Source organism: Tubulanus polymorphus, chromosome 1, assembly GCF_964204645.1.
Source record: "Tubulanus polymorphus chromosome 1, tnTubPoly1.2, whole genome shotgun sequence".
Taxonomy (NCBI): Eukaryota; Metazoa; Nemertea; class Palaeonemertea; order Tubulaniformes; family Tubulanidae; genus Tubulanus; species Tubulanus polymorphus.
In genome coordinates this window covers 13,960,950-13,981,690 of record NC_134025.1, presented here as the reverse complement: position 1 = coordinate 13,981,690, position 20,741 = coordinate 13,960,950, and the positions used below count along the sequence as shown (strand labels likewise).

At 36.1% G+C, this 20,741-nt stretch overlaps 1 protein-coding gene across 2 annotated transcripts in view; it reads left to right on the top strand.

The window, feature by feature from the left end:
• LOC141915408 (ubiquinone biosynthesis monooxygenase COQ6, mitochondrial-like) overlaps positions 1–20,741 on the top strand; it is a 143,425-nt gene that overhangs the window by 6,924 nt on the left and 115,760 nt on the right. For both annotated transcript variants that reach the window (XM_074806927.1, XM_074806925.1), the window contains exons 2-3: positions 16,711–16,848; positions 16,950–17,008. In XM_074806927.1, coding sequence (XP_074663028.1) covers positions 16,711–16,848; positions 16,950–17,008 — 197 coding nt within the window. The remainder of the gene's footprint in view (positions 1–16,710; positions 16,849–16,949; positions 17,009–20,741) is intronic.

Genomic DNA, 20,741 nt, shown 5'->3' with positions numbered 1-20,741 from the left:
TAACTGCCTTGTTGTTCCTGATGGATGGAATCCTGTACCGCTGGTGTAAATGCTAGTTCCCCAGCCAGCCTGCCGATACAACAACCAGCCGGTTACATAATTCATATTCATGTATTACAGAACAAGTTGTAATATTGCTTGTATTGAGTTTCAATGAACTATTCATATGAGTTGAGAGTAGATGATATATATAGCAAAAGCTTTTAGCAAAAACATAATAATTTAGTCTAGTTACCCAGAAAAGCATTTTGGTTATTATTTAAACCAAACTGATACTCTATATTAGGATTGGTAAGTTAATATGTACATATCAATAATTTGGTAATTCAGAAAGTTTGACCAAATATTTGAATTATTGGTGAGATCCATTTAGAGATACCTGTATTGCAAACAATGTATATCGCATAAATGAATGAAGAAAGGAAAAAAGTAAGTTATTCACAATTAGCTAATTACCGGTACTGCTATTGCTTCGGATGTGGTTTGAAAATTTTAATTCTTTTTTTCTCACCATTCTCAGTGCAACCAAATACTTCTTCATTGATTGTCCACACTTTGTTATATAGTCTCGAGTTAACCGCGCGATTAACTAGTTTCGCAATTTCAGGGCAAAGATCTTCGCGTATTATAATCCCTGAATCCTTTAATGTCGCACGTTTCCGAATGATAAAATCCCGCCTATTATGATCGAAAAAGCGCACAATTTTTCCGTCCGGTTGTTTAACTCCTTTCTCGTCGTATTTTAGTTGTCTTAGAGGCACTCGGTGTGCTACCTCTACATCGCTTAGTTTTAATCGCTCCTTTTCGCTTAAGTGTAATTTAATATTCAAAATATTCACAATTGTATCTATACAGTTTTCATCTTTGGACTCGGTGACACCAAAAACTCTTATATGATTTCGTCGCGAATATTGATTATTTTTTATTGCTAGTGTTTTGCTCTCGGAGAGCTGGGCACTAAGTTTGCCGATTTCACTTTTTAGCGCGGATATATCTTCGGAATGCTGAGATTTATTTTCAGCGATTTCGGTTGTCTTCGTATTGTTCGATTGTTCAATATCGTATAATCTCTCTTCGGTTCGGTAGACAAGGTTGTCAATTTTCTTAGTATGGTTCTCTAATTTACGATCAATGGTATCTAGTTATTCTGTTTTCATTCCAGCTAGTGAATCAATTTTTTTATTCATTTCTTCTATAGATTTTGTCAGCTTCATCATGCCCTCTTCAACGGACATTTCAGAATCCACTGTCGAACTTCTTTCCTTCCTTCTTTTATTTGGTGGGCCTTGTTTACGACCCTCTTTAGTTTTTAGTTTTTGAGTAGTTTTTCCGTTTGAAAAAACTTCGGCTTCAGAATCCGATTTCTCTGAGTCGCTTATGTTTACATTTTCGCCGACCGCTGCCATATCTGTTGATCTCTTTGTGTACTGACAGCTGAGTGAGCTTTTGACAGTTGATACTGAACTGATCGCTTATCACTGCTATATCACTGCTATTATACTGAATATCAAACGAGATTTCACCGAATATTCCTTCATTTACCGTTTTAAAATCACATTTCAGGCTTCAAACTTTCAGGAAATGTCAGCTACACATATATCAATTTCCAGTTTCTACATTCAACATTGAGTATCATACATATCAGCCCCAATCCTAATATTTCCAGGAGCGCTTTCAACGTACCAGCCTGTCGTCGGCCATGTTTTCAACTCTCATTTCAATTTCAATTACAATCAAATCCAAATTGGCTAAAAAGTACATAGGACTAAATGAAATGAACTGTTAGTCACTGCAAACCTATTCTAGTGTTATGTCGATCGTGTTGAATCACTTTGCTTGAGTTGAAAGAATCAGATCTTCTATGGTGCAACATCGGTCGAAGAGAGATATCTTGGTGTTGACTGTCCTTGACCATTTAACTTCATGTGTTTATTGTACATTGGAATCAGCATCATACCCGTTTGACTACAAAATATTAATACAACATGAAAACCTACAGTACATGTATACAGTAATCAAACTTTCACCGATGTTGGATATTTGAATGAATGTTGGGCTTATATCAGTATTCTAAAGCAGGAAATAATAAGCCCAATCAATAGGCCCTATTCCCATTGGTACAATTGTATAATGTGTACAGCTGTAATGTACACTTATCAGTCACGATTGGAGAAATCGGTATACCAAACCTACGTACAGCAAAATGTACAGGCCTACAATGATTTCTGGTATACAAGCTGTGACCACATGAACGTTTTGGATCTAGGTTTGACTTTTAATGTCAGCAGGTCATAGAAGTCCTGAGCAAAATTTAATTGCATGGCTCAAATCAATTAGCCTTTCTGAGTGGGAATACTTCACTGTATTGTGTTTAAAAAAAGCCTATCGAGTGAATTAGTGCATAGACTGAATTAGACTTTAGGCTAGTCCTGACCAAATCCTATCCATGTTATAATGGCACCAGTTATAGTAACATCACTGTAGGGCCGACGAGAGGGAAAAAGTTGTGTTTGTAGTACAAAGGCATGGTAGGCTTATCGTACTCACTTAATACTTAAAACGCTGTTGTTACCTGTACGTGACTGTACGGTGATTTCTACAGGTTAGCCGTATGTCAGTACGTTGACGCTTAGACTTGCAATATTGGGATTCGAAACCAAACGAAAAAAAAAATCCAGTAGTAGTCCAGTGATTTACCCACTGTGCCACAGAACGTAACTGCAGGGTGGATGAAATTTGATTTACAAATGAAAGGCTGAATCCAAGAACATGTCTATCTCACTTTTGAGCCCAAACGTCTACTTTTACTTAGTAGCCACTTGAGAACAATAAGCAATTAACGATATCAGCTACTTTTCCAGTAGTATACATTTCAAAACAGTCACTCTGAAATAGTATTCCTTTCAATTTAGTTGGTTTTCTATAGTGGCTGTTTCGAAGAGTCTACTATTGAAAAGTGACCAATATGAAACATCTGGTTTCGATAGTGCACACTAGCAGTAGAGGTGACTGTAAAACCACCCGCCTGTTAACAGTGACTTAGTGATAGTAACTCCTACCATAGCAGCTACTCTCAAAACACATCGTTTCTAAAAGTCCACTATTGAAAAGTGACCATTTTGAGATGGCATGGTTATTTCCTGTTCAAAATAGCAGCATCTGTTAAAGATTTGCAGTGATACGTGACAGGTTCAAAGGTACTGTTAAACCCTATATGCTTTGTGTACAGAACTCTGTATGCTTTGAATCCAGTTCTGTGAATAGAAAATCAAAGTTTTTGAGATGCTAAGAATCCCCTAAATTATATTACGCTCAACAAAATGGAAAACTATTCATTCATATAACATCATCATGGATTAAATCCATTAATACTAAAATATAGTGCCAGTCCTAGAATTCTTTACATTTGCGATTATAAAACATTCTGGTGCGTTCATAAATCTTTGATTTTGTAGAAAAGAAAGACAAGACAAAAAATAAATTTGTCTTTTAGGCTTAATTTGTTTTTAAGGGTATATGAGAGAGGAATATACAAATAAAATCATATGTTCAAAAAATGAATTACGAAAAAAATGTGTCTAAAATACTTACAATTAACCTTGAATTAATTGTTTATTTCGATACAAACGATTTTTAAATAATCCATGTGATGTTCACTTTGTCACGCTGTTCTCTGCTTGTTCGTTAATGAATATTGAATCATTTTATCGCTTGCTAGAAATCATACCATAATCAAAATCTTATTTCGTAGTTATACAGTTTGGTTGAAATGAAATTACCAACTTATTATAAAAGATCAAACGATTATCGTATAAAAGTGCAGTGTTGAGATGTTCACGTAATTTTGAAGTCAGCAATTTCATTTGATAGAGAAAACTTCTTTTGGCTTAAGATGTGAAAGAAATGCAATATGCTGTAATTCTAGTTTCACATACTTTCCCACTTTGTTGAGTAAATTGTTTATATAGGTTATCAAAAACCCAGCAGCAGCTATCGGTCAGCAGGTCAATTACACTGGCTAACTAGACAGTGATTGATGAACGAATGAACAAACTGCATTGGCCACCAAAAGACCACAAACCATAAGTAATTACCTTTTAATATTGATAAACTTAGCACCGCAATATCTCTATGAAACTTTATTTCAAGGTGCCAATACAATAACATGCCAAAATGTACGGTGTTTGAACTTCGCCGAATCGATGAACCAATGATCGCTGAATTATAAGATTATCAGTTAACTCATTAACTGAATTATCAGTTTTCTCCAACTAAACTCTTTTTCTCAAATTATCTTAAACCAACGTTACCAATACTTGAATTTGGAAGTGAATGTGGGCTAGAACTAACAAAGGTACCGGTTTAAGGTGCAGATATACAGGGAATCCCTCTCATAGCGACCAACACGGTTTTATATCCCTTCTTTGCCGATTAGTAAATTTTCGATCTAAACGGCTACATGACCCGAAGAAGTCGAATAAAATACTCTAAAGCGTGTTAACTGTAGACAAATGAAGAAATTCCACAATAGAATTTTGTATCATGAAATTTATTATAGTTAAACCACAACGTTTCAGCTGTTGACTGACAGCCATCTTACTAAAAGCCCTTATCACTAGGAATGTCTACATTCCACCTGATGATGGCTGTTAGTCTACAGTCAAAACGTTGCGGTTTCACAAATTTTATCATATTTAAAATTCTATTACGGGATTTCTTCATTCATGACCCCAGGGACAATCACCAAAGGCCGTTACCGTAATCCAAATGAAATCTTGAATACCATACAAAGTTTCTTCTATTAAATTCGATCAAATATGGGCACAATTTAGATGATTTCTTTAGAATGTTAAAAATCCACATGGATAAAGCATATTTTGTTTGAAAAAAATCAATGATTTCGCAAAATTAGAATTCAGGGAAATTCGAACACTCCGAAATGCACATCTTAATTTAAGATGCAAAGACATCCAGGCCCCCGTTTGAAGATAAACCACCATTTCAATAATGAGAGGTTAGCCTGAATTTTTGCGCTTTTAATCTAAGAATTTAAATCAAAAATAAATGCAGACCTATGCTTGAAAATAGCTGCATTTGTTCAAATTGATTTTTTTATTCAATTACATCGCCATGAAAAGAAGGAAATTTTGATTTATCTTAAAACTACATAACTATTGACAATTTGTTAACAAATTTAACTCCAATTGAGAGTTGGGAATCGCTCATTACATTTCACATCCTCAAAGATAGTATCTTCAATATCTTCAGATCTCAACTGAGTCACTCTTAATAGAACTATACCCCAAACTATAGCGTGAGTAGAGTTTCTCAGTATGTTTATATTGTCACGTATCACTGCAAATCTGAAGCATATGTTGCTACAGTGTATTTATAACAGGGAATCTGGCAAGCGATCTCAAAATGGTCACTTTTCAATAGTTGACTTTTAGAAACGATGTGTTTTGAGAGTAGCTGCTATGGTAGGAGTTACTATCACAAAGTCACTGTTAACAGGCGGGTGGTTTTACAGTCACCTCTACTGCTAGTGTGCACTATCGAAACCAGATGTTTCAAAATGGTCACTTTTCAATAGTAGACTCTTCGAAACAGCCACTATAGAAAACCAACCGAATTGAAAGGAATACTATTCCAGAGTGACTGTTTTGAAATGTATACTACTGGAAAAGTGGCTGATATCGTTAATTGCTTATTGTTCTCAAGTGGCTACTAAGTAAAAGTAGACGTTTGGGCTCAAAAGTGCGATAGACATGTTCTTGGATTCAGCCTTTCAAATAGCCTAGCCTCACCTAACCCAAACTCTATTCTTTCACGCATGTGCGTTTGCAGATTATAGAAACTCACGTACGGCGTTTGTAGGGAACTCACGTATGGCTAACCTGTGGATATCATCGTTCAGTCACGTACGGGTAACAACTTCGTACTTAAAATGGTATTTGACCAATTCGATCCTCTGTCAGGTTTATACATTTTTGCGAATTCGATTTTATTCTATCATGCTGAAACTCTTAGTGTCATTTAAACACGTTTCAAAGCATGGCAGTAAACAGATGATGATCGCGATATACGAAGGAATTATATAGGAATTACGCTCCAAACATTTCCATTGAATAGGGAGGAAAAGAGTACTTAAAAATAATTACATAAACGGTAATAAAAGCATTTAAAACTTAATAAACTGGACTGACACTCTACTGCAAAGGTCTAAACTAGACCGGTCTAATTTAGAACGGTATTTTTGCGCGTGTAAATGCTTGGTCCGGTCTAGATTGGACCAGACCAAATTTAGACCGGTCTTAATTTCGTCGTGTGAACACACCTTAAGTCGTCTACTCTTCACTGTCCTGATAGATGATATACAGAGTAATCCAAAATGTACCAGACGGAGTATATTTCCTAAATGACCTAAACAAGCTGTGTTCTGTTCGTGGTCAGAAAGATGGGCTGCTACCTGAAAGGTATGATATGGATATTGGATACGAAGAAAACCCAGGTTCAGATTATGCCTTTGTGTTCGAATGAGAAGATTATTTTGTTCGAATTAGGATTACTCATTATAACAAAAAGACTATTTAGTTCCACCAAAATTTTGTTCTTTGGAATGAAAAACGCTTCGATCGAACAATACATTTGTTTGAACAAAAAACTTAATGTTCCGAAGAAAATCTTGTTCCAATAAAAACAATTCTGTTTGATCGAACAATACACTTTTTGTGCGAACGAAAACTTTTCTTCGTCCTGACAAAAAAAATTGGTTGAATAAAAAGCTATGTTATTGTTGAAATGAAAAACTTTTTGTCCTGACAAAAAATTTTTGTTGAAACTAATGTTTGAATGAAAACAATTGTGTTCGATTTAACAATATACTTTATACTTTGTGTTCGGATGAAAAACTTATTACAATATACTTGTTCGGACGAAAAACTTAATGTTCCAACATGAAAATTCTGCTCGAATGGAAACGATTCTGTTCGATCGAACAATTGTTCGAACAAAAAATCTTTCGTTTGGACAAAAGAAGAAAACAAAAGAACAAGAACCTAGAACAAAATATTATTGGTTCGAACGAAAAAATCTTTGTTCGGACAAAAAAATTTTTGAGCGAAAGGTCTTTTGCACGGAGTTGCATGCCAGTTTCATTAATGGTTATAAAACTCAAATGAAAAGTCTGGTTTATAAAGCTGTCTGCTCAGACGAAATTTTCAAAAAAATCTTCATTTTTTCCAATAAAATATCGTTTATAATTGTGATTGATCATTGCAAGTCAGAACCAGTTAATCACTCATACATGCATTTTAATAAATCTGATTCCTCCTTTACAGTGAACTTAGTTTTAACCTAGTAGAGGCTAATAGTATAGCCTATGTAGGCCTATGTATATGCGTAGGCCTAACAACTTTACAGATTGGTCTTAGGCCTATTGAATTTCAACCCTCCTAAACATCGTATTCCTACACCTTATTTAACAGGGATAGGTCCATGGGGAATTCAATCATAAGATTGATTTCATTTTCGGATTATGAAATAGTAAATCTTTTGTAGGCCTATTTCGCGTCGCAGCAATGTTGCCGAATTTTTTATTGCAAATTTTGTTTAAAGTTCAATCCACGAGTCCGTAGGCCTAAATAATCACAACAATTAGGCCTATACTATGTTTGCTTGACACAGTAAAGCTCTGTAGGCCTAAAGGTCGCGTACAACTCAATAAACACTTCAAGCGACCTAGTAACGATCTCCTATCCACTGCAGCATCCGAGACTCTCACTCCGAATATCAAGCTTGAGTCCAGCTTACGGATAAGAATGTGTAATGTACAGGCATTTAGTGAATATTCCGTGGATTTGGTAAAGATTGGTATGTACTGTAGGAAAAATAGAATATTGATAAATGGTTGAAACCCGCGGCCGAATCACTGGTAGTAACAAATCCATTTATTGATACCTCGTCACCAAAACAGCTTCTCTCCGCTGCATCAGTTCGGCGTGTTTAGTTTAGGCCTATACGACTCGCCGGTACTCTAATGATTTATCCTAGTAAACATCCGATAAAGAAACTAACTGTTAGAAGCCCGCGGCCAAATCACTGGGAGTAAGAAATCTATTTGTACTTGATTTGATTCTCATAGCGAGGAGATCTCGCAGCGGATCCGTGGAACGACGATGTAAAGACACAAGTTGATTCATCGATCTTTACAGCTTGACAGTGCTTATCATATTTAGAGTAGTATATAATATTTAGAGTAGTATATAAGATCGGTAAAGTGTCAGTGCTTCATCTAGCATTAAAAAAAGGGCAGGGTGCTGATTTCAAATAAGGGCATTTTTACACGTGATTCCATTGGAGCAAGGGCACATAATAACGCACTCACGTCCGTTTTAGGGGCAACCTGCAATGTTCCCTATTGCATAGAATCGAGGTACCCCCTACTACAATTGAGGACTAGAAACTATGTTTCACTCTTGCCATGAGTGACACACTTGACCACAGTACATCCTTACACCTATGCCTGTCAATGAACAAAAATAATCAGATAGGGCTTTCAAAATTATTTGGAAAACCAGTTGCAGACAAAAAATGGCAGAAAAAAGCAATCTCAAAAAGCAAATGATACAGCGAAAAAAAGCCAGCAATAGTGTATAGGCCTACATGAAATTGCATATTTTTAATCTTAGAAATATCAAATTAATTGATTTAAATTGATAGTGTTAGTGATTGGCGAGTGACTGTTGATAATTGGTAGGCAGCCAGCTTAAGAACACATTTTTGCTATTAGGCCACTCAAACTAATTGTCTCTGCAAGTCTCTCTGTGAGTTCACAGAAAAAAGTTTTTCACCTTGTGTATATAAAATTTGTCTAATAGTCTAGATAAAAAGATCCAGAGCATCACGATGTGTTCAAAACGAAACAATCCATCGAATATACACTACCAGCTTTATAACGGCAGTCGCTAGAATGATTGGCAGTAGTTTGGAAGGCAGCCAATTTCTTGGAAACTAAAACTAGGCCACGCGTCTGAGGCACGTTTTCACACGATGCACACTGACTGCAGTACATTTAAATATAACCACTGATCACATGAGCTACTATCGTTGATATCATTCGAGATATTTCATAGCCGTCGCACGATTATTACTAACAGTCGGGTGCGAAAGCTTATTTTGAAAGCCCTGACTCATTACTCGTGACTCGAGGGCGGACCTACCGCAAGTGATGAGGGCACAAGGGCGAGCATGGGACACATCTGAAGGGCACAAGGGCGGCTATTTTCAGGGGCGGGGTGGACAGCCCCTCCATTTTTGGCTAGATGAAGCACTGAGTGTACTGATGAAGAAAATGGGTAATTGTTAAAATTTACTGACCGCGGCTGAATGTCCTGCGGCACTAAATTTATTTATTTACACTTAAATTGATAATCGAAGTGACGAGCAGCCTCCGGTGGATTTCGGGATGACGACTCAGAAAAGCATGTCACCTCATTGAATTGGGCCCAATTTTCGATGTTTACAGCCCGACAGTGCTTTTGTAACGTTGATTCATGATAATACGCACAGAGTATTTGTTGATCGAAGTGAGCTGAAGGATATAATACGGATTGTATCGGCAACAGTGGCAAGGTAATAAAGCCTATGTTCTTTTAGTGAAAATAGTGTGACATAAAATAATAATAATGAGAAACAAGCGAATCTCAATAGGGTTTTCTGTGAAGTAACAGAAAACCCTAAATAATTGCTGTCATCTGATTTACTCTAACTAAAATTCAGAGAAAGATGAGAAAGATTAATAAGCATCTTGTACTGTGCTGAAAATTCCATGTTGATGCAAGGCGTAGTTTGCAATATTTACTCCAGAGCTGTGATGATGGCGCCCTCGTTTTAGTAACACGTGTAGCTCACCAAAATCAAGGCGGCTGTTATTCTTTAGATAAAGGATAATCTATTGATAGAAATTCGTTTGAAAATGTTTGAGCTGAAATTATCTATGCATACGCCCGAGGTCATCTTGACGAAAAAAAACGTTTGTATTGATATGCAGATGAATTTTAAACAATACTGATATGCATTAAATAACACCGCACTGGTGGACCAACATTGTGCAGTATATAGTTGAAATCGAACAGAAGATTTGACACGGCTCGTTCGCTACGATTCTGCCTCTGTGCGGGTATCGTCTTGACCTCTAGCCTACATCATACTTGCACTACAATATGATGTTAAGGTATATTGATGAGATGATTATGCAACAGAGTAGCTACGGATCGGCGCGGCAACTAAGAGGGGTTGTAGACTGTGGCCTCTGATCGGCGTACAAGTTTTGTTCTCACGTTGCAGTGGCCTGGTGTTGAATTGTGTAGTTCGTTATGATGGTCTTATTCTTAAAGGCCGAGGAGTATGGATGCTAGTTAACCGGGTGGCAAACACTTGAGATCGGCCGTCCCACTAACTACAGTATCTTGTTTATAATGTTTAGAGTGAGTGAGGTTGGCTCACAACAGAAAAGCAGGTCACACACAGTTAAATTTGACAAATTCATAAAAGTTTTCATATCAAGTTCTAAACTAATTTTAAGTAATCTAGTCATAGTGGGAATGAAAATCTGATGCAAGCGATCTTTTTTTGTAGAGATAGGGCCAAGATTAAAGATTTTAGAGACATTTCAAATTTTTTGAAAATCATTAATTTTTATCCGATTTCCATGAAATTTGGACACAACATTGATGGTAGATAACTAAACAAGTGTACGAAATTTCAGACTGAGCCATTGACCATAGAAAAAGTTTTGATGTTGCCTAATTTTGGTACTATGAATGAGGCTATGTTTTGTTTATGTATACTGATGACTATAGGTATCAAATTACTGTTCATGTGCTCTGTGAGCTACACTAATTCACTGGATAACTCCTCCCTCTATGTCATTCAAAGATTCAAATTTTGAAGAAAATACCAACTAAAAAGCTTAATTTCTCGTAGAGGAGGGCCTAAAACACATTTTTGACTGCAGAAATGAATGTATTACACATTAATACATATGTCTGACAAAAAGGAGGGTCCAAATCGGATAACTGACAGAGAAAATAGGAGATTTCCAGTTTCAACCGTTGGAGCTCTCCACTGCACTATTGCTTCATGGGTACTGCCATCTTTGACATTGATTGGGCTTTTATACTGCTCCTCGGCCTTTAAAGGCCGATGAGTATGGATGCTAGTTAACCAGGTGGCAAACACTTGAGATCGGCTGTCCCACTAACTACAGTATCTTGTTTATAGTGTTTAGAGTGAGCGAGGTTGGCTCACAACAGAAAAGCAGGTCACACACAGTTAAATTTGACAAATTCATAAAGGTTTTCATATCAAATTCTAAACTAATTTTAAGTAATCTAGTCATAGTGGGAATGAAAATCTGATGCTAGCGATGTTTTTTTGTAGAGATAGGGCCAAGATTAAAGATTTTAGAGACATTTCAAATTTTTTGAAAATCATTAATTTTTATCCGATTTCCATGAAATTTGGACACAACATTGATGGTAGATAACTAAACAAGTGTACGAAATTTCAGACTGAGCCATTGACCATAGAAAAAGTTTTGATGTTGCCTAATTTTGGTACTATGAATGAGGCTATGTTTTGTTTATGTATACTGATGACTATAGGTATCAAATTACTGTTCATGTGCTCTGTGAGCTACACTAATTCACTGGATAACTCCTCCCTCTATGTCATTCAAAGATTCAAATTTTGAAGAAAATACCAACTAAAAAGCTTAATTTCTCGTAGAGGAGGGCCTAAAACACATTTTTGACTGCAGAAATGAATATATTACACATTAATACATATGTCTGACAAAAAGGAGGGTCCAAATCGGATAACTGACAGAGAAAATAGGAGATTTCCAGTTTCAACCGTTGGAGCTCTCCACTGCACTATTGCTTCATGGGTACTGCCATCTTTGACATTGATTGGGCTTTTATACTGCTCCTCGGCCTTTAAAGGCCGATGAGTATGGATGCTAGTTAACCAGGTGGCAAACACTTGAGATCGGCCGTCCCACTAACTACAGTATCTTGTTTATAGTGTTTAGAGTGAGCGAGGTTGGCTCACAACAGAAAAGCAGGTCACACACAGTTAAATTTGACAAATTCATAAAGGTTTTCATATCAAATTCTAAACTAATTTTAAGTAATCTAGTCATAGTGGGAATGAAAATCTGATGCTAGCGATGTTTTTTTGTAGAGATAGGGCCAAGATTAAAGATTTTAGAGACATTTCAAATTTTTTGAAAATCATTAATTTTTATCCGATTTCCATGAAATTTGGACACATCATTGATGGTAGATAGCTAAACAAGTGTACGAGATTTCAGACTGATCCATTGACCATAGAAAAAGTTTTGATGTTGCCAAATTTTGGTACTATGAATGAGGCTATGTTTTGTTTATGTATACTGATGACTATAGGTATCAAATTACTGTTTATGTGCTCTGTGAGCTACACTAATTCACTGGATAACTCCTCCCTCTATGTCATTCAAAGATTCAAATTTTGAAGGAAATACCAACTAAAATGCTTAATTTCTCGTAGAGGAGGGCCTAAAACACATTTTTGACTGCAGAAATGAATATATTTCACATTAATTCATATGTCTGACAAAAAGGAGGGTCCAAATCGGATAACTGACAGAGAAAATAGAATTCCAGTTTCAACCGTTGGAGCTCTCCACTGCACTATTGCTTCGTGGGTACTGCCATCTTTGACATTGATTGGGCTTTTATACTGCTCCTCGGCCTTTAACTGTCACTGAGTGTCTTCGATCGAAATTGTTTCTAACCCAACCACATAGAAAGAATTTTTCTAGTTTCTTAATAATTCCGTCCTTTCGATCTAAGTCTGTAAAAAGTCAGTCTTCACCCATCAATTGAATTCATTCCAATAGTTTTCACTATTTTTCATTTGTTTGCTTATAATCTCAAATCTAGACTACCAATGTTTAATTTTGATGCTAATTAAACATACACTCATGTCAATTTAGGTAAGTCCATATTAAGAAAATCGCTTCTTGTTTTCAGATTTGAGTGATACGCCTTAATGAAATAGGTCCACAAAGAAATTCGTTTGTCTTAAGAATATTATAGTTATCTTGATAGATAGATTAAGATATTCTGAATGAATGCCCATGTAGTGGTTAAAACAAATGATTACATCGACTCGCGCATCAATACAATGCTGCGCCTGTATGAAGCGCCATGTTCAACTGCGTTGATCGTTGATTGTGTCATGGAGCATCCGTATGAAGTCTATGCAAAGTGGCAGTTGGTGTGTATAGTTTACTCCTCATGAATGCACGGAAGGCCTCTAAATTGTTTAAATAGATGTTCAAAATATTGAGAATTACTGCTGTGGTCTGTGAAAGCCTACGGTACCCGCTCACGTTGATGCCGACACTCGCCTCCACTACAAAAGTTATTCATAACTTAGATGTTAGAAATATTTTTGATCTGATTCACACCAAATAAACTTTTAAAGAAAGGTATTTAGCATAGGATATTGTGTCAAAATTACAGATTGATACACATAGTTTTTTCAAGTTAGCGCATTTTTAGTGTAAACCAATTATGTTGATTGACAAGCAGGCTAAGCTGCACGCTTCAATTTATCAATGACATCAGATGTAAACAATGACATTACCACATGCGCAACATTTGAATATTTGAATAGGCCTTACTGAGATAGATTCCTAATTGACATTAACTTATTATATTAACTGTGTTAAGCCAGCTAGTGAATGTTATCATTCATTAGTCTCCACATTTTATTCAAGTCTCAATGAAACAATGTCTCTGTCAACTTTGGTCATAGTATTTGTATTTTTTTTTTTTTAGGATATGAACAGCTTTTAAAGATCAAGTGTAGCCCACAATAGCTTTTGTTTTTAACGATAGATTATGTTACACATATACATAATAATCATTCTTGAGAAATATTAGCTGTAATGAGTGATGGATTTGGCAAAAAAAAGATACCTTTGTTTACGGTTCATGTCCAAAATTTGGTAGGGTAGGTACTTTTAATGCAGGATAGTTCAGGCTGTTGACTTCAGTCGTCTTAGGCAGTTTGCCAGTGAGTCAACTGCAGTCGCCTATGGCAAGTCCACTGCTAATTGATGTCAGTATTGGTTTGGTTACAAGATCATGTGATAAGTGATTAAGCTTAAGTTCTAGGTTAATGTATGCAGCCGTGTAATAATAATAATAATAATAATAAATATAGCTGCAAAGCAGCGACAACGGGTTTCTGCCTTGCTTGTTTTGGAAGTCGCACTTGGAAGCGCACAAAGATTTCACCAAATAATTCTTATCAGTTTATAACGACTATTTTGAAGGAGTGCGACACATATCCGGGATATGTGGATCCACAAGGGCTACCACATAAAAAGTACTAATGTTTGGCGCTTTCATAGTTCCGTTGGAAGTTGCATGAACTAATCGTATCCGTTGGCATATGGCCCTTATGTGTATATGTATTTATACCATGTTTTTGATGTGATCCAGCTTTGAAACTGAATTAAACCACGTGTACTCAATAAATGATAATGGATTTCAACATGCATTCGTGAAGCATTGTGATATTATCACATCACTGAAGATCTTGATTTGTTCTATTAAGAACTCAATCTTAATTTGCACGTCAGACCAGAAAGTTACCCGCTGCGCTAGCGCGTCTATTCACTATGCCGCTTGTAAGGCTATTATAGGGCTATCTTAAATCTCAATGTAGCCTAGATATTATAATTATGCCTACTTTCATTCTTGTTCGTTCTTCTGACATGATAAAATTCTTTTACGCAATATTAATTCATAATAAATTACTATACGCAAATTCGAAATGGTCAGACGCTAAGTTATATTTCTGTCAGAATTAAAAATTACCTTTATAAGCTGTTAGTCGAATCTGGGTGGAGTTACATTTTATGAAAAAAATTTGTCTGGAAAGTGGAAAAGGTAATAATATAGAGAACTACAAGAGGGTTGCTGCAAAGCAGCAGAAACCCTATTAATATGTATCTTATATAGCACTAAATCCAGCAAAGCTGCTCAGAGCGCATTACATTTGACAGGGCACTTAAGTTCAGCTCCTATTGTAGCATTTCTTATCCATTTCCTGGGTATAGAATGTAAGGCCCTGAAATAATTTATTTGACTCCCCTGTCTCATGATAGGCACCAGATCTTTAAGGCCCGTCATGAATAATTGGCAGCCTGTCAGAAATTAATGAAAAAATTTAGATTAAGGGGAAATACATTTTATAATCTCCTTTACTTGAAAAATGATATCACGAATCAATGGACATGGGAAATTTATCTATTACTTTAGATTTCAATAATAAGTGTATGGTTTTATCTTCATCATTGCATTGTCCATGTTTTAAAAATGAAGCAATACACCCATATATGTGTGCGTAATATTACCAGCCTCATTTCTAATTCAAATTGAAATACCTTTCACGTAAAGCGTTTGACACAGCCAAAAATGTCTCAAATGTAATTTGTTCTATAAAATGGCTCTGCAGCTAGACGTATATTAAGAAATGATGGGATCTCCTAGTAAATAAAATAGATTTAGCTGTAAAAATGAATTTTGATTGATTTTCTGTTGGTCTCTGTTTTGAAGACTGAACTTAATTCCCCTCTCACCAATCCCAGCGATCTTGGCTATTTTATCCTGTGTATTCTCTTCTGTGCGATGTATATTCATGAAATGCATGTAAAAGTAGCATTGTGTAGATTTATCTGCCAAGAATGCTATCTGTGTTCTTCGTAAGGGGTTTTTGAGGGGTGGGCTGCCCCTAGAATTTTCTCAAAAAGAAAAATCCACCCCTATTATTTTCTACTGTCTTTCTTTAAAAGTCAAGCAGCCCTACGAAAAAATTGATCAGTGTCTTCCCAAGGAGTTGAAATATTAACCGGTATGTCAATAATTGTGTAAATAGTGAGTCAAATACATAGCTTTGCGCCATTTGAATTAAGTAATATGTCAATGATTGTATAAACGGTTTAGACTCGGCACATTTAGGTATAAATATCTGAGGATTTCCCAGCATGTTAAGAATATAAATCAATGCACGGGGAGATCACGACACTGCTGCACTGCGCGTGAATAAATGAACCAGCAGCCTCGATTTTCTAGTCTCCCATTGAGTAGACAAAATATATCATGATTACTTATCGAAGTCCCCCAAAATGTTTTTCTGATTTGAATTAATGAATGCTTGCTAAGCTTTATCGACCAAATCTGATTATATAAGTAGATAAAATAACATCTAACCATTTCATGTATGTAGGCTTACCAATCTCCGGCAGGAAAGCACTTCAAGCAAACTGCTGACTATCGCTTATATAGACATTACCAAACTTTAACTAGTTGTTTATGACCCCAAATGCTGGGTAAACTCATTAGAGCACCTCCAAATATAAAATTTTTCAAGGGGGCCCATATGACCTCGTTTTTCTAAAATGGAGAACACTGCTAACTGACCCATAACGGTTCATTAAAGAATTGTTAACTTATTTAATTGAAAAATACAGATGTGGGTTTCTTCCTATGTAAGATTAGGCATGTTTTCTTAAAATGTATGTTTTCTTTTTCAAACCATCTCAATGAAATGATCAAGACATTAAGCAGAAAAATATCCTCATTTCAGGTAATGATCCTGTGTTTTCAAACAAGAATATATTGTTGTTGGAAAGCATGACAGAAAAATCGGATTTCGTATTGAAAGATGGAGGCTTCAGTAATCGTGTTTGTGCGTTAAGTCCGGCTACTGTAAAATTTCTTTCAGGTAGTATGAGAATTTGGTCTTACTACAGCTTTCCTGTTTGAGGATGATCTTTGCTAGGTCTATAAGACTTCAAAATGCTTTATATCCTTATTACTTTGCAGGTATTGGAGCTTGGGATGAAATATGTTCGTTAAGACTACAGCCTGTGAAAATGATGCAGGTGAGTTTCATAATGGTTTTATGAGGAGAAAACCGCTTTTCTTTCACACAATTTGTTATAAATTGTATATTATTGTCACCATTTGGGAAACATTTCAAAATAATATTTCCCGGGTTTGTAAAATTTTGAAATTACATTTTCCACTGATGTGGGAAATATTTTATGATTTAGTTATTCACTTCACTTAGTTCATCATTTGTAAGGGGACAATTTTCATGAAAATCACCGTTATCAATCAGTCACCTTTTGTTGACCTCTATGTTATGTTCGAAGGCCCCATTCCATCAGGGCCCCATTCCGTCACCCATGGAATACTTTGGGAATATCATTTCATGTAAATGTTGGATCAATGTTATTGAGTCTGAAACTGAAAGGATGATTTTGGTCAAATCTTATTGATGCCTGAATTTCTGGGTATCATTGACTAGTGATATTTTGGTCAAATGCAGGCCTACTAAGTGGATGTTGATTCATTCTTTTTCTTTTATAATAAATGTTATACTTTTAGCATTGGTTATTTTGATTTCCTCTTGGTTAAATTACATTGCACAATAGAGCACAATATTTGGTTTTCTGTTTTCAAGTATTCTCTCATATCTTAACATTATATTTTGTTCACCTCTTTAGTCCACTAGGAGCTCTGCTCTAGTATGCTTTTATGATCATTTCTTGTTCATCTAATCCATTCATCCATCTGTTGACAGAATCAGGTTTTGACTTCACAGTGCTCATCATCCATTTCTATTGGTACCTTACCATAATAAATTGTAAAGTTGTTGTTCATGACATGTTCTATGAGCATGGGAATTTCATTGTCATTGGTTTCTGTGTATGTTCACCAGGGGGTGTTGAATAACCCGGTATTTATATACTGTACTACAGCTTGGAATTAACTTAACAAAAATTGCGCATCGTTTTCACATTATTGTTTATCACTTCAGTTGTACACACGATTTGAACACGTTAAATGATGTACGCGTTTAATTACTTTCAAAAACGCCAATCAATCTCTGTTCTAGCCATAAACAAAACATAAAATAAACGTTAACGTTAAACAATAACCATATTAAGTTAATTCTAAGCTGTACTGTACAGTATAAATTTGTACCTGTGCCCAGGGTCTTAGCTAGGAATAAAATGAAGCCTGTCAAAAAATGATATTGCCTCAGAACTGCCAGTCAGCGGGGAAATTTGTATTTTTTGTCCATCATTCTGAACAACTTTGGTGATAATTTTTCAGTAGGCCTACAATATTTTCAATAGATTTTTTGCAACAATCACTAATAAATCTGTTAAAAATCTTGGGAGGGGCCGAGTTTTAACAGAGACATGGAGTTGGACATTTTTTAGCTGGCAATTAGCAGGCAACGATGGGTGATAAAAACGTTAATGTATAGTGCCTGCTATTAATTAAAGTATTTTGGCCTTAAGCAAATAAATTATTTCCAATTACTTAAAGGGTCAGGAAGAAAGATTTTTTTTTGATGAATTACTAAATACAAGTTTCAAAATTCACCAGTTATGGCTGCACTACGATGCAAACTATTTGCAAACTGCACTCATAGCTTTCCATGTTAAATATACTGATCTATAATTTGTGGGGAACCCGCATTGCGGAAGCGAATTCCTTGGGAGAGCCTGAGAATTCAATCGATGATGTGACCCAGATATTACGTGTAGTAATTGCAGTGTTTTCAATAAGAAATTGACAAGCCAGGTCCCTTTGAGAAACAGGAGGGTCCCGTAATTTGCCGCAGACAAAAAAGATGAGGCTGAAACGAAGGCCTGCATCCCCATTGAGGTGTGTAAGTCAGTCAGAAAGCCGATTGAAGCGAGTGGTGTATGAGGGGTGTCTCCTTTATTCCTAGAAGCTTTTTGGTTTTTTTTACATGTCGCAGTAGCACTCACAGTTCAAGTCCAGAAGAGACTTGGGCAAAACTTGTTGAAGAATAGAAGAAAATAAACAATGAATTTTCATGATACTGCCCTACCGTCTGTGGAATAACATCTTAAATAGATTCAAATCCTTCAAAATCTGAATCATCAGATTCCAAATCTAATGAAAACAACTAGAGCAGTTTTTGTGTTCCATCAAAAACATTGGATATGCAATCTGATGTTTCAGATTCAGATTCAGATACTTCACTGAATTCAATTGGAATGTCAACTGTTGTTGAATCGAGACTTGATGCACCAACAGTTGATATTCCAATTGAAAGATCTTCAGTTTGAACACTTATGGAGGATGTCATCCCAGCAGAGGTAGAGGGGGTAATTTTATTGCTTACAGATCTTGGCAGCTTCCTGCGCGCCTTTTTTTCCGAGCCATACATTAATACTATTGTTAATGATATCAGAGGCCTTGTCTGGGAAAGGCTCTTTGATAGAAACATGGAGCAACGAATTGAGAAGACCCAATGACATTCGGTTCCTGGATCTTGTCTTGATTCTTTTCAATGCACTGTGTAGTACCTACAGTAGATTTCAAACTGACTTGTTGTTCAACTCCCGTTTCCACCCTGGTTTCATCTTCCGATTCGACTCTGATTTCATTGACATGATTGTCGTCTGTTTCTGATTCAACATTTGTCTTACCCAAAGCTGAAACATACAATACCAAAAGTTTTGCATCCTCCCAAAACCATTGTGCCAAAAAGTGCGTAGTATGTAAGGTGATAAGTGTGATTAAATCAGTGGAATAAATAAGACAGTATTATATTTTAAAGCTATATCCCTGGATAGACCAAGTCGAGGGAAACTAATGAATTAGTAGAGATTAAAAGACCAAGACAGATAGATTAAATTCTTATCTTACCATTCACAAGAAAAAAACAAAAGTTCTGCAAGAAAATTAATATCACTTATTAGTTTTGAAGTCTAAGCCTAAGGCCTAATTCTTTCGCTTGAGCAAGTAACACTAAGAGAAAAAGTTGAAATAAATTTCACTTTTAATCGCCAATGCCGTGTTGTGGAAGGCTTAATACAAGCCTATACTCACACACACTAAACAGAAACTCTACTAGTACTAGACTAAATTTAGGCGTAACTGTAAAGTCTGAAATGAATTGACAACATTACTTTTCAAAGTAAATTTTTCTACTTCCCCTCGCCTGGCGAACAAGCACTTATTCATATGTACGTACGTTTGAAATATTTTAACAATCCAGTAGCCGGACCTTTGCTCTGCTTCATCGTAACTGCGTTTTTCGGCCCGTTTTGCCGTTTGTTTGGGTATAATGTTAATCACTAAGCAGCCGGTTACTTCCGCATTCTTTCCATGAGAAAGAGCGACGCTGATTCGTTGTAATGATATGTCAAAGCCGATATTGGCCAATCAGCCACGCCGTTTTAAAATTCAAGTACCGGTTGTACTAAGAACCACCCGAAACCGATGCCATTATACTGGATGTACTAAGAATCGCAAGAAACCGATCACAGTCCCAAAAACGAAAGCGGGTTGGGAAAAAAACAGGCGGGTCCTTTACCAACGACAGATGGGTCTGGGACCCGGCTCTTATTGAAACTACTGGATTGTTTTTATAACCAGCATCCTTTGAGAGAGTGCGATTGACAGGCAATTAAGAATGAAGAAATCTTGAACATGATACAGATGGCCTATTTAACTTTCTACATTGCAACAAAGGCATAAATGATATATACATGTGCATTCCTCAGACACACAAGCAAGCAATTCTGCCCGTCAGTGACAATTTTTAGCCCACTTGTGACTTTA